This window comes from Xiphophorus hellerii, chromosome 4 (assembly GCF_003331165.1).
Source record: "Xiphophorus hellerii strain 12219 chromosome 4, Xiphophorus_hellerii-4.1, whole genome shotgun sequence".
Taxonomy (NCBI): Eukaryota; Metazoa; Chordata; class Actinopteri; order Cyprinodontiformes; family Poeciliidae; genus Xiphophorus; species Xiphophorus hellerii.
Window position 1 is genome coordinate 32,092,941 of NC_045675.1, and position 15,645 is coordinate 32,108,585.

Consider the following 15,645-nt stretch of genomic DNA (forward strand, 5'->3'; position numbering starts at 1 on the left):
AGTTCCCATCTTTGTTGCTGAGAAGACTGGAACTTCTTTCCAGACCAAAAAATAGAAAACTATTTACCCCGAAGGTGCAGGAAGTTGTTGGTCATTTTTCCATTAGGCAGATGTACTACAGGTGCACAAAGGGTAAAGATTTGAACAAGTAAAGAATAGATGTTATTGAAAGAAGGGGGTCTCATACATTGCACTTTTTAGGTTTTTATCTTTGCAAATCTTCAAAAAGCATGTTTGATTTTTGCTCGGCTCCACAGCTATGCACGATGTCTCTCTCATATAATGAGCAATGGGACACGATTATTTTAAATTTTGAAATCAAGTTATTAGGAGGATCTTTAATTAATTGTTTGCAATAAACTGAAAACTATATATCGTAGTGATAAAATAAGCAGCATTTTTATTTCAAAACCCCTTTTTTGCAGATAAATTATTGAATAAATTGACATGAGCCCCACAACATTAGTGGTTTTTAAATTGTTATTCAGGGTTTCCAACCATCAGATTTGCGCGCAGTGTTATTCTATCAATTCAGCTTCCCATTGTTTCAGAAACTCCTGATCTTCTATAGAAACGTGGACTGTGACCGCTGCTGTTATCATTGGGGTCGTCTGTGCGGCTGCTACATGTTTAGCATTGAGATGCTATTTTAGGCTTAAATAGCTTTGCTGATATTCTAACTCCTTTTAGCACAAATTGAAAAGACCAATAGTGTTTTCCAGCGTCCAATCAGATCGGTTTTTGAGGCAAATATTAACCATCAGTGGGTGGAGTGAAGCAGCTCGTCATCCATCGCTGTTGTTTGCGAATATAATTTGTGTGTCATTTTTACAGGTGTACCAGATACATGTGAATACAAAGGTTCTGTCTGGAACCTTTGTAGGTTAAAAGGAAAAAAAAAAGTAATAAATTGTGTTAAAAAAGTGTCAATGTAATTAATTATTTGAAATTAATGCGCTGAAGTCCCAACCTTTCATATAAAACCAGTAAGGAACACTGATGTTAATGTTTGACGTGACAAAATGTGAAATGGGTCAAGGCATTGTACATTCAGCATACTTATCAGGGTTTAAAATAGAAACCAGTCATTTTTGCTGTTATTTATCCTAACTGTGAAGGAGAAACTAGCAAGAGTCCTCTGCTAACACCACTCTTCACTAATTGCCTATATCTGCCTGTGTTTCTGCCATTCTGACGTTAATTCTTCGCAGGGTCATTCCTTCTAGGTATCCTCTGAGCAGATGTCATGTTTCCTGTTATGGGAAATGAACACACAGGTCAGCTGCTTCTTCCTTTAAGGATTCTTAATTACTGCTGTGTGTTGCTCACGGAGCAGCATGCAGCCTCTTGGCAGCTCCCACATTTAGGCTCCTTCTGGCCCGGGGATGAGCTCTCCTTGTGAGGCTGTCTGCGCCGGCCGCATGGCTGCGGAGGCGTTCACTTGACTGCAGCTGTTGGAAGGAGACGGGATGTTTAATGATTCTGGTCCGGCTCTGCACACATCCCAGTTTGTTTCTGCTGACCGCAGCACGCCGTGCCAGGCTGCGCCGTCCTCCCCTCCACTGTCCTCTTGCCTCAGAGTGACACTAATTGACAGGGCTTTCTCAAATGCCACAGAACTAGTAGAAGTGTAGCGCGCACACTGTCGTCATATAAATAACACTGGACATACAGCTATTTTTTAAAATATATTTTCTGTTTTTAAACAACAGCTGATAAGGGCTTTGTGCAACAATGTCAACGACTACTGCAGACGTCAAAATTCAATGATTTAATGAGAAAAATGTTGAGGAGACGAATCATAAACAGCAATTAATCACTTTTGCTGTTTATACAATGACTTGTTTTTTTACATTGCATAGCTGAGTTTTGGCAACCAGGGAGGCCCTCTTTGGAAAAGAGAAAAGGGTTGTTTACTCAGCTTTAATTTGAGAAGGCTGCACCAAACGAAGCATTTGCTTTTGGCTCATCTGGTTCAGACACTTTCCACACAATTCAGCATCCAAAGTCTCTCTTCCGAGATTTGTTCCCATTCCTTGTTTGTTCCTCGGTTTTCATAATCACCATCATAAATGTTCTTTTCTTAATTGCCACCCTTCCCAATTAACAAGAGATTATTACACAAAAGAGGATAACATGAATTACACCAAATTTACAAATCTCATGCAGCTACACCTCTGGTCCCTTTTGGTGGGGAGTCGGAGTTGTTCCAGTATATTTGTGTCTTACTTAGGAGAGATGGTAGGACGGATATTGGAGCCCCATTGGTGTGTGTGTGGGGGGTGGGGGGGGGGGGGGGGTCTTACTCTGGTGAAGAAAGAGGTTGGTCAAAAGCCAAAGCTCTAAATTTACTGGTTTGTCTACAGTTTATCAATCACCTAAGTGATGGTCACCTAAGTAACCCATGTCACGCGACAATAGTTATGTTCTAGGGACAGGACTCTGGATGCAGTTAGTATGACCTTTCTTCTTTTGACTAGTTTAAAGTCGAGCCACTGTTTCATCAGAAGGAGTCAGTGTACAGTAGGTGAGTCGGTCCATCTGAGGTAGAACAAGGGCAGAATTTGCTGGAGTGATTATATATTCACTGAGAATGCCTTTCTATTCAGCTTAATGCAGTTGAATAATACTTTATTAACCCCTAAGTTGTCATAACTCGTGCCATCCAAATATCTTCAGAGTCGTAGACATGATGAGAGATGTTGGAGTAGGGGATATGATTGATGGAAGATGGTTTGAATTTCCTCCTTCTCTCTCTGCTCTTTGTTGATGCTCTGCATCTATCAAGTCTCATTTTCTGAAAATTGAGGGTCATAGTTCAGGTATTATTTGATCATTCTGAGATCCTAACCACCTGCTTGTTAAAACAACACATTGTTTCTGCTGTTACACATCATAACAACTATCCCTTCAGCTGCACAACATCCAAAACCAGAGAGAATATCCTTCCAAATACACAACGCCTCAACCAAAAACATCCATGAACAAACTGAACAAATCAGAACTAAAGAGACAGAGCTGCTCCAACATGCTGCCACCAGGACAGGTGCAGTTCTATTGAGTTTTGGATTCCCCAGGACGAGCTGGAGAGTGTTACTAGTGAGAGGGATGTCTGGTTTTCCCTTTCTGACCCACTGACCCAATCTTGGATAAGTGGAAGGCAATTGATGAAAGTCTACAATATAGTTGGTGAAAATCAGGACAGAGTTTTGAGGTGGTCTGTAGATGACAGCTCATGCTTCAAATTCAATGCTGGACGAGAAAGGGCTTGATATGGCTTTGGCTTAAATCACTCATCTCTTTCAAACTTAGATACCTGGAATACAAAGTGGAGGTCAGGATCCACAACTGCAAATTACTGAAATCCTCAAAATCCTCTTTGACTGCTTGTTTTAATTGTTCAAATACCAAATATGCCTCAATATGCATTAATACGCACAGTGGAAACTGTCTTAGCGCTACCGCAGAAGCTAACATCCACCTTCTTCCTTTTCTCTGTTCTTGGAGATTCAACCAATACTGTACCAAGTTACATTGCTCTGTGGTATTTCAAAGGTGCATTTTCTTTTGAATGTTTTTGATACCCTCCAAGAAAATATCTGTGGCGCTGCAATTCTCTGAAAAACCTGCCAATATCCGGGGGTCCAGTGTTAATATGAAGACGTTTGAGTGATGCATTTTCTCAACAAATTTGAGAACTTTTCAGAGTTAGTTGGATTAATTCTGCCTGACACTTGTTCTAGAAACAGAGAAAAAGAGATTACCTTGAGTTCCACAGATGTTAGAGAAGATCCTTAATTGTTCAGTGTCTAATTTGTGTGTATCTGTATTCTAGTGGCCCCGGAGTATTCCTTCGACGGCCACAGCCATCTGCACTACCAGCTGGCGTCCGCGCTCCTGGCCAGAAGAACGTGGATCCAAGTCCTGGTTCGAACCCGGAAACACAGCAGCATCATCGTCAGCCTGGTGTCCAGAGACCAGAGTGAATACCTGCGACTGGAGGTGAGCTGGCCGTGTAGACACACAGAGACGACATCATGATCGCATCATAATCACTGGTGTATTGCCACGTGTTTAGAGTTTGTGATGAGCAGCTTCAAAAGCTTCTTTTTGGTTTATTCATCCTTTAGTCCTGATGTGACAAAGTTCAGTGTCGCTTTTTTTTTTTATACCTGTGATGTTCCTGATTGAAAGCCTGTTGAATGGTTCAGTTCATTTCAGGGTCACAAATCCTTCAGCTGTGATCTGGTTATGTAACATAGAGTCCAGTGTCTTGTGGACGTAGGTTACCAAAATATACCAAACAGAATATAGCATCTGTGTACACGATGAGTTCCTGGTATGTCTTTGCCAAACATGCTCCTTCCTTATGTGTATGTTGAGTATGATACCTCTATCCATGTCAGCACCTCATTGTGGAAAAATTGTCAAAGATTTCATTTGTACAAGATAATAAAAATATAATAATAATAAAAATAGAAAAAATGCTCAAATGATGCATGATTCAACAGTTTTAACTTAACCCCTAACGCGTTGAGACAACTCTGAGACTTTGTGAAAATCAAACATAGCATATGATCAGAAGCGCCCTGCATCAGCTTTGAGGCACGGTGGTGGAGGCTGATGGTTTGGGCTTCCTCTGGTTGTCACATGACATGTTAATCATTAACCTCTACTGTAGAGTCAACGTTAAAGCTGGCTGAAGCTTGGTGGATCTTTTGGTTTAAAATAATGACGTCTTTTTGGAAATATTTGGAACTATGTAACAATAAAAATTTAGATTCAATAATTACTGCGTACATTTTCATCAATATTGTCACAGTTCAGCTGAAATGTGTAACTATGGAAAATGATTACAGGTCAACTATTGTTGACTATTGTCACTATAACTATTGTTATTGGTGGGAGCTGCACTGATAAATCAGGCGGCTCATAAACTGGCGCCGATTTTCTTGATTTTGTGAAATCGGCCGATACTTAAACATGACTGACTGACAGCCCCGCCCACCAGGTCGTGCCTGGTTAACGATATTCATCCTACTGTGGTCAACATTCTCTCTATTTATCAACTTTAAAATCAAAATTGATAGGTCAGGCTTTTGAAATTGGAAAACTGCAATCGGTGCACCCCTAGTTGTTCTTGCTGTTGTTATTATTATTATTAGTAATGGTATTAATACCGCTACAAATATGCTCACCTTTGGTAGACAAAGTCACAAAGAGTAAATGCTCTTTTTTGTATTTTGTCTCCAGAGCTTCATTACACCCACTATATGTTCTGTTCACACTTTAAATGTTCCTTCATTTCTGTTCATTTGCCAGTTTCCCTGCTTTGTCTCGACTTGACTTATTGTCTTGGACGGCTCGGCGCGGCGCCTCTCCGGTGCTTCCCGGACGCTCGCTCCTGTTTGTCACCCCGCACTGTGCCCGCGCGTATTGATCAAACTTCAGTGTCTAACTGATGATGATTACAGGATCCATATCACAGCCGCCATTAGAGTGCAACCTCTCCTACGATCCCCGTCTGTCATCCATCTGTCTCTTCCTTCGATTCATCCGTTCCTGCACTTCCTCTTAAATGTCACGGCTCTCCCTCAGCACCGCCACATGGGGAGCAGGTTCACATCATTTATCCACTACATAAAGTGCATTTATTCCGGGGTGCAGACAGCATGGGGATATGTGAATCTTATGAAAAAGCTCCCCGCAGTGACACGCGGGATATTCTGCCTTGGTCTCTGCTTGGAGTATGAGCATATTGCTACCAGGGTTATGTTATTCTCTCTAACAGCTTTGTTTGCTTTTAATCAGAAGGAGGAATTAGTGTGAGTTACTCTTGGTTGGATATACTTTCAGGAAATTAGGGGACTGATTGTGTTTGGCTTAATGAGGGAATAAAGCATTTAACTGTGGGAAATCTTTAAATCTGTGCATATATACTGTACAGATCCACTCTAAAATATACAAACAACATGAACTGTAACGGGGAACTTTGTGGATTTCTGATGTTATCTCACGTTACAGATGCATATCGTACAGCACAGTGAAAAAGTATTTGTTCCCCTACAGATTTCTTCAGCTTTTGCTTTTCTTCCACACTTGAAATACTTTTAGCTCCTAAAACAAATGTTACTGTCAGATTAAGATGAACTGAGTAAAAACAAAATTAAGTTTTATATATATAAGTACCTTGTTTTGGATGAATTACCCTTCACAGGTAATACTCACCATGTTCCAGCTCACTGTAAAAACTATTTATCAAGACATGGCTCCAGGTTGTATAACGTTTTTTTTAAAACCCGGTTTGAAAACTAAACTGTGGATTGCCTCAGGTTATCACTGCCAGCACTATTAAAGTCATTGAAGAGTTAATAAATTGATTGCCATCTCCTTAGAGAAAAAGTTGACAGCATCATATTTTGTTATGACCAGGTAATGCCATTTTATGTTTCGTCAAAGTCACGGGGATGGTGCATAACCTGACATTCACTGATTAGGATACGGCATTAAAACGCTGCTCTTTCATTCCGCTGCTTTGCCAAAGGTCACACTGCTGAGCTCATTTATTTTTACAAGGCTTTCTGCATGAAGGAATGAAATACTTGGCCGAACTTGTCCATGCTCCTCACTGTAGGTCAGCTGAACTTTTGTTAGAATAAAAAAAAAACTACACCTGCTTGTCTAGTTTTTTATCAGATGCTTTGGAAAATTATTTGCTTTTGTTAATTGCTTTATGGCCACCTATCGTCATTACATGTAGCCTAAAAAACACTATTGTCTAGGTATTCCATAAAGCATCAAACTAAAGCTCCTTGAGCTGAAAATTACAAAGGAATTACACTCAGTTGTTAAGAATTCACATCAGGGCTTTTACCACACACCCTGTTAAATTTCATTTATTTACTTAGTAGACAGCCTGTCAGATTTCTGGATCTTATTTTGATGCACTATTACCCTATTGGGTCTGGTTGGACAGGTTGGTTGGTTGGTTGTGTTGGATGGGTTTGTGGGTTTGTTGGGTTGATGGTGTCGGCTGTGCAGATTGTTAGCAAACCAAACTTTTGTGTTTTCAAGATTTTTTTTTTTAAATGGTAGCATATTTGCATGGTTAAAGGAAAATCTGGTTCATCGTGATGTGGTCATTTCCTTTAATGACTCCCATACGGGAGCTCTTCTCCCGTATGGGTGAAGAGCTGCAACCTCAGCCACCAGTCTAAACGTCATGTCTGAAGTTCATTCATTCATTCATTCATTCATTCATTCATTCATTCATTCATTCATTCATTCATTTATTCATTCATTCATTCATCAAAATGTCAGTTTCTTTCCATTTTCATGTTAGTCAAGATTAAAATGTCTTTCCAAAAACACTTTGTATGCATTCAGAATGAGTATAAGAGAAGTATCAGTACTGGAAATGACAGCTTCATATATCTGTCTGGTCTTTATACAAACCAGGTTCATTATCTAAACTACTTCCATAGGAAACAAATAAATAAATTGAAGTAATTTGGGGCAATTGAAAATTGGCAAAAATCCCAAGAATCGATTCACATAAAAAAAGAACTTCTTAAATAATCATTAAAGGCCTAGAATTACCAATTACACAACGAGCAAATGTGTTTAGATTAAAATGTTTGGTTCAAAAACGCTGCAGATTTTAAGAAGCATCTGAAGGATTAAAAGTTTCCCTTCTCTGGAAGTGCTGACTGCAAAGCAGAGTGGCACACGCAAAGTGGAAACTGCTCCTGCAAACTCCAGTCACACCATCTACCACATTCTCATACATGCCACCCAGGGAGCAGAGCTGGAGTCAAATCACACCACTCTGTTCTGCTTTAATTGGGGTTAAATCAGGTGGCTGGGAGCATGTCTGGATAAAAAGCACTGCCCTGGTGGATTGTGAACATAATTATTACCTTATAATGAAGCCCTGGAATGAGCCTCCGTCCCAAAGCCAAACAGCCTTGGAGGTGTTCGACATCTTACCCAACTTCTTGTTAAAAGTAGGGAGTCATTAATGCATGAATTAGGACAGGAATAGGTGAGAGAAATGGATTTAAGAAAAGCAAAGATATGGACATTTGTAGTCGGGTATGTAAAGTTAAGAGTAATGATTTGCATTTTTGACCAGTGTCCTCCTTCAGAAACCTGCCTTATGTTTATTATGGTGAGGAGAAGTGAGGAAGTTACTGGTGTGCGCCCACGTCCCCGTCACATCTCTCCTGCTTTGTCTCAGTTTGCCTGCCCTTCTCATCTCAGCCCTCTGTTTACGCGCTGGCAGTAGCAGACAAAGATGGAGGGGAGGAAATTATGCTCAGTGGGACACTTGGAGGATCAGTTTGAAATTGAAATGAGGACGACCCACCCACCACCGTGTCTTTCTTAAAACAGCCTTCGGACATATTCCGTCTCTCTTCCCCCCCACCCTTCCTGCATTCCCGGCCCTCCGTGCTGCACGGATGACAGAGAGGCGTTGGAATTAAAATAAAAACAGAAAAAGTGCAGGCATGCAATTTTATGGTTTTATTTCAGGTCCTCAGTGCAGTTCGTTGTAATAAATGTGTTAATTGCTTTCTATTTGTACATTTTTGTCTTAGAAACATTCATGTTTTTGACTTTCCTTAAAAAGACAATAGACATTTATCCTGGACTGTGGATCTGTGTTGCATATCCTTACGGTATTAAAAGGAGCAGCTCTAAGTTATCTCAGACCAACTGGAGTCTTTCCACCTTTAAAATATTTAAATCTGAAGCTTAATCTTCAGTCACTTCAGCATTTTCACCATAATTACCTCAAATTGCCTTTTGATTTGGGATTTGTTTCAAATTAACATGCAGACAGTTTTAGAACTTTCATTTGTGGATCTCCCTAAAGCGAATGAGTTTCATTTGATTTGTCCACTTAGAAAAATGAATAATTCCTTCTGAAGTTAGATTTTTTTTATTTTATTAAATGAATAGACAAATGCCATTTTTGGTTTAAAAGAAGCTTGCTTTTAAAGAAAACTTGTTATATTTTTTGTCGATATCCTACTTCAGTTTCAGTAAAATGACTGAAACCAGATGTTTGTATACTGTACAGTGTAGAAAAGATACATAACTTCAGTTCAGTTCAGTTTATTATTTTATTTCTTACTTTGAAGGAAGAAATAAATGTATTGCTCTGTGGCATCCAGAATTGTTGTGTGACTGTCAAGGTGAAGCCAAACAAATTTACTTTCACTAGTGAAGCATTACAGCATTCTGCCTCTAAACCTGCAGACAGAGATAAAACACAAAGCCGAGAAACCACAACAACACAACATAAGCATTTTAACAACTATAACAGCACTGAAAAGTTTAACTATGCTGCTCCAGTTCACAAATCTAAACACTTTACAAAGAAAGTCATTTGACTCCAATAACACAAATTGATCCTAGTGATCAAACAATGCAGTTAAGTCCAGTTTACTGTTCAAACTGGTTCTCATTAATCCTGGAAGTCAACACTCCAGGTGTGTTTTTGATGAGGGAATAACATCAGAACCTGATGGAAAGCCTTTGGTCCTGTGCTGGTTGGAGGGAGAATAAATGAATCGGGTTTATCAGTACTAATGTTTTCTGCCTTTTCAATTATGTGTCCATGTTTCCTATTCTGTCTGTTAATAATTTAACATATTCAGTTTTTCCCATTTTAGGTCAGTTGGTATTCCCAAAATTATTATTATTATTTAAATGCCCAATTAATGAGCCAGAATTTTTTTTTTTTTTTTTTTTGCAGCAAATTTTCAGTCTCTTCCAATTCTGAAACAGGTTGCTTCAGTTTTTCCACATAAAGTTCTTCCCTCGTGTTGTCATCTATTTTGTGAAGAGCACCAGAACACCCACACATGATGCTGCCACCATTTTAGCTACGCTGGTGTCCTGAGGATTGTAAGCTTTTCCTTATGGTATTTATGGCTAAACACTTCAGTTTTACTTTAAATAGACCCAACTGAAAGAGAGCCAGTTTTAAGCTTGGAGCTTCAATGTGAAATCAGTGTAATATTTACATGTACCAAGACTGGACTGTCACAAAAGCAGATTAATGGCCTGAGCTGAGGGAAACTGTTTTAGAAAGAGATCTTTTTGTTTTGTCTCCATCAGCCCCGCGAGTTTGTTTGTGACAGTGAATGCCTTGGAGGGGGTTTTTCTGTGTAAACTGCTGACAGACTGTACTTGCTTGTCATTCTACGGGGACACTGGGTCTCAGTAGGAGCCGCAGACTCTTCCCTCCAAACATTGTATGCCTGACAGAACCTGGTAGCCTCCAACTTCTTCCTCAGAATGGCTCCAGGCTGATTATTAGGCTAATACGTGCCGAGGCTGCTTCAACACAGACAAGTATAAGTAGCTAGTTTTATGTAGCCTTTTTACAGATGAACCTGTGATGCATAGCATGATGAGTCCTAACATCATGTGAAATAGAAGCTCATTAAGGTGAACTTCAAACCCTTACAACCTCGTTCCCATAAAGCTGGAAAGAAGTCACAGTAACTGACAATCTAATGAGTTCTAAGCAATCAGTATCATCGGGTAAATATTAAGATTTCTGAATGATTCATTATTTCAGAAATGAATACTTTATCACCGCTCTGGTAAGATGTTAAAGTAGTGGTGGGATTTGATTAAAATTTCTGATCAAGTTATTTAACAAATTAATTGAAATTAACATTTTAATCAAAAACTGTATGTCAACAAAATAAACAATATTTTTGAATAAATAGACATCCGAACTCAACAACTAAGATATTCAAAGTCGATTCGGGCTACCAGATCGCCGGCGATCTGAGATGCATACATATTTTTCAAATGCCGGTAGAATTCGAACCATGTAAGGTAGAGCAATTTTTTTTTTTGCATATTAAACTGTAAGAATTGCGCTTCCTTTTCCGACCCTAAACATCCCCCCCGAGTTGCTGTGCGCGCGCAGACGAGTTCACAGATTTATAGTAAAAAGGATGGGTCCACAAACATGATGTGGCATCCATCCCTATATTTGTAGATCAGCTCGGGTCTGGCCAATCACTTCCTGTGTTGTTCTGACGTTGACAGAATGAAATACTACGAGATTTCATGAAATGTCACATGACTTCAGGTGAGATTTCATGAAAGTCATTTCCGTTTCCTGCACGTGCTATTTGGCTCTGCTCTTGCAAGGCAAACACCCAAAAAAAAAAAATTATGGACAGACATTTTCTCATGTGAATACACAAAGACTGACACACTTTCATTTAAATGTTTGTATTTTATTGTTGATGTACAATGTGCAATGTATCTTCTGCACTTCTTTTTTCTGATTGCACTGATAAAAGCATTTTTTTTATTTTCCCTCGTTTTATTGTTTTTAGAAAATTGGCTGTAACTTTGAAACGAAGCTTTGAAAAAACTCCAAATAAATTGTGTTTGGTTTAGAAGGCTTGTGTGCAACTTTTTTGTATTGGGAACTTTGGTAAATAAAGTTAGGAAACTCTTCATATTTACAAAAATATGTCAAAAAAATTATAAACGGATGGAGTTCTTGTTATTGTTTTGCAAATTTTCTATTTTTAATCAGTTATTATTGATAAATGGCATACAAACTTGGAAAGGAGGACTTATAAGGATTTTATAGATGTAAAGAACATTGGAGTGCTCCTAATAATGACTCTGCAGCATCCAAAAATGTAAAAAGATGCTCATGCGGACTTTTATAATGGTAGTCCTAGAAGGGTTGTCTTTCATGTTATTCAACCATTAGCTTTATGTAAAGTGCTATTCCAACCATTCAGCTTTCCAGTTTTTCAGGGACTCCTGATCGTTCATGGAACCTCTTTAGATATGTGGACTGTGGACGCTGCTGTTAGCGTCGGGGACGTCTGCGCTGCTGCTACATGTTCATCACTGAGATGCTATTTTAGGCTTGAATAGCTTTGCTAATCGGCGAACTCCTTTAACACAACTTGAACACAACAATAGTCTTTTCCAGCGTTCAGTCAGATCAGTTTTAACCCCCGTATGTGAAAAATAAAATAAAATGATTTATTGCATTACAATCTATGTTATTAATCAAAACTTATGTGACAGCCCTACTTTAAAAAGAATTTCATACTTTGATTCCATTATGAACCCATGGTGTTTTTCATAGTCTTGGATGTCTGCTACTATATTAAAATACAAAAGAGATATTATTTGAATAGACTTTTTTTTTACTTCATAATCAGATTAGATTTTTTTTTTCAAAAAACTGATTATTATCACTCTTTTTAAAAGTGTGACAGAAAGCCCTCAATGGTTGGGAATTCACTGCAGACATAACAACAATAATATGTTCAAACCTTATGATCATTCATTCATGCATGGATGGATGGATGGATGGATGGATGGATGGATGGATGGATGGATGGATGGATGGATGGGTGGGTGGGTGGGTGGGTGGATGGATGGATGGATGGATGGATGGATGGATGGATGGATGGATGGATGGAAAGTCTCATACGGTGTAAATGTGTGGAATGTGAGACGTGATGAAAGCAGAGATTTACTCAACCATCACGTTAACCTGATTCGCTTCACTTTGTTTCACCAACATTAGAAACAACACATTGTTTTTGTGCTCAAATAAACTTCTGGTTCTTTCAGAATCAGAAGTTGGGAGAGAAGTAATTCCAACATAAATCAGGCGGCTTTTTAAAGCGCTTTACTTGTTGATAAAAATTGGACAACTGAGGCATCATGGATGACTTTTGTTTCCTTTTTTTCGATAGATATCATGTTATTTTGCTCATAAATTCATACCGCCGAGAGTTACCGGAATACATGACTCAACTGCATGATGATGCTGTCAGCATCGCTGCAGGGCAGAAAAACGCTGTTTTTGTTCTTGTTCTCATTTAATGAAAGATTGTAACTGTGCTGTGAAAAACTATTGAGACCCTTAGCATGGGTTTAGCTCTGGACGCCCCCATGAATTCCATCTCACTCCGTCAGGGACTCTTCCTCATTGTTTAATTGTGACTGCTGACCTTAACTCTTCCACAAAACGTCTGAACATTTTGATGCAAAGTAAGTTAAAATAATTGAGAAGTAAGTTTAAAAAAGTAAATTTAAAAAATATATATGACTTAAAACTGCACTACATGACTTTTATTAAAAATATGTCTACCATGCCATGAATGTATGGTATTAGGCAGATAAACTGGAAAGATCGATCGCCTCCTCCTCCTCCTCCCTGAGCTACTATTGTCGTCTGAAGAAATGCTCCTGGTCAAAAACAACCAATCAGAGCCAGGAGGCGGGTCTTATTGCTGCCAATCAACCACATGAATATGCTGTTATATGTACCTGCGGCAGAGAAACAAGTGAAATCTGTAAAACTCATAAAATATCATTTTTTTCCTGTGCTGTATCAGGTCTCTGGTGACTGTGGTTTTTTGAAAGAATCCAAACTATGTTCAGTTTTGCAGACTAGAGCAACAGGCATTGGCCCTTCTTTCTCTAGCGCTGTAGACATAATTGTCCTCATGCTACAAGGTTTCTCTTACTCCGAATAATCAGTGTGATGATTGGTAATGTAATCATTTCCTGAATGAGCCATAGAATCTATTTACTTGCTTTGTTTGTGTTGTTGTTGATCTATTAAAGCAAGAGTATTCATTTTCCGTTCCTGGAACATCTTTAATAACGTCTGAATAATTCATGTTGCTTGTGAGGCTCATCATTTTACTGCTGTTTTATATACAAACTGTTTTACAAACTCCAGGTATCCCTTTTGTTCCCTTTTGCAGGTATTTCAGGGCCTTCTTTGCACTTTCTACAACCTCGGCGACGGAGACTACAACCTGACCCTACCCAGCTATCGCCTTGACAACGGCGAGTGGCACGACGTCTCCTTGGACAGACACGACAACGAGATGACACTGCGGCTGGATGGCGGCGGAGGGAAGCGGGAGGTGACGGGATGGCAGAGCAGAAGCCGGGAAATCATCATCGACCCGACCGCCGTGATGCTGGGGAACTCCTTCCCCTCGGAAAGCAACAAGAGTTTTCAAGGTGGGTAAGAACGGCAACTTGGTGTGTATTCTGTAGGTCTTAAGGTCAAAGGTTCAGAAAGATTTTGTGCATTGTAATCTTTCCAAACTCTGAAACATCCCTTTCTGGGGAATTGTTGAGTCTGACTGTAACTTCGACAAGATTGCTCCGTTCCGTCACACAACAACCATGTTTGTACTTCACATTACTTTGAATTATCACTCTTGAAAAGGTTGATGGGAATGACAAAATGTGAAAAAACTTCCTCTATTTTACAAAACAAAAGTTTTCATGCGCATTAGAGGTGGTTTTTGGTTTTTCTGAAAAAGCGTTAATGCGCTAAAAAGAGTTTATCTGCCAGAGCTTGGAAATAAATGAAGGCGCAGCGTCATTTTAAAACGAGAGAACCTTCTCGTCACAAGATTTAAAAATAAGCTGAAGATTGACTTATATCTCATTAAAACCAAAATATCATCTCTTTTACGTAAGACATAGTAGAACAGCAACACCTTTTGGGATTTTTAGATGTGGTCCAGAATAACCAGGAGAAGGAGAGTCACAGCGCGCCGCTTTACGCCTTTTTAACAAGTCGTAATCAGTCAGAGGAACGTAAAGTTATATCCCGTTAAAACAAGAAACTTTATAATGAGATATCAAACTCATCTTGTTTTAATGAAAAGGTTTCTTCTTAAATTGTAATATTAAACAGGTTTTACTTATTCTAATGAAAAACGTTTTTGTTTTAAAGCAGTTTGCTTCTCATTATACCAAGATTTTCTTGTTCTAATGAGAAATTTTCTGGTTAAAACGAGATGCTGCTCCTGGATTTATTTCCAAGCTCTGACAGTGAAATAGACACACATCATCCGAATAACAAACATTTACCTCACATAACTGATTAGCTGTGTCTTTCCTGTCTTTTATGCGGACAGCAGGTGACGTCGCCGATCCTAGCTGACAGGACAGAACAATTACAACGTATCCGATAGCAACACATTCCTGAAAACCTCTCTTTATTTTTCCCCATGCTAGTTTATTGCAGCATGCATAACGATATCTTCTGATGAAATTACGCTTTGCATAGCCTGGTTGATTCACTCCAAAGAGCAGAAACGCGCCTAATTAGCATTTTCTTTTTTTGCGACTTTTTGAAAGTTCGCAACTGGTTATGTTTCAATTGGATTGAAACATAACCAGTATGTCTGTTACCTCTGACCATGACACAATGTCTCATGTCTGTTTAAAGTCTACAGTCATGTTAACGAAGCTCATGCAAAGTCAAAACACCCTTTTAACTTTTTCACGTCTTTTCACATTGCAGCATGAACCCCTAAGTGTATTTTGTTAGGATATCATGTTATTAACCAACACCGTAGTGAATATTGTGACGTGAAAGGAAAGTGACTCATGGCGTTTCTTTTTTTTCTCATCTTCATCGAGTCTGAAAGGTGCAGAGTGCAATTGGTATTCACTCCCCTCCTCCCGAGTTGCACATCTGCTCATCTATGCAAAATACCTCAGGCGTAGTCGAGCTGTTTTGTTTTTTTTTAGCGCCGGGAAACAAATTTGCCTTTCACACTTATAACACATGACCGTGCTATGACACATAAAGAG

At 39.1% G+C, this 15,645-nt stretch overlaps 1 protein-coding gene across 1 annotated transcript in view; it reads left to right on the top strand.

The window, feature by feature from the left end:
- The window catches only part of LOC116718043 (neural-cadherin), a 322,864-nt gene that overhangs the window by 256,898 nt on the left and 50,321 nt on the right, over window positions 1-15,645 (top strand). The window contains exons 32-33 of the mRNA XM_032559667.1: window positions 3,836-4,002; window positions 13,788-14,052. Of these exons, the coding sequence (XP_032415558.1) occupies window positions 3,836-4,002; window positions 13,788-14,052 (432 nt within the window). The remainder of the gene's footprint in view (window positions 1-3,835; window positions 4,003-13,787; window positions 14,053-15,645) is intronic.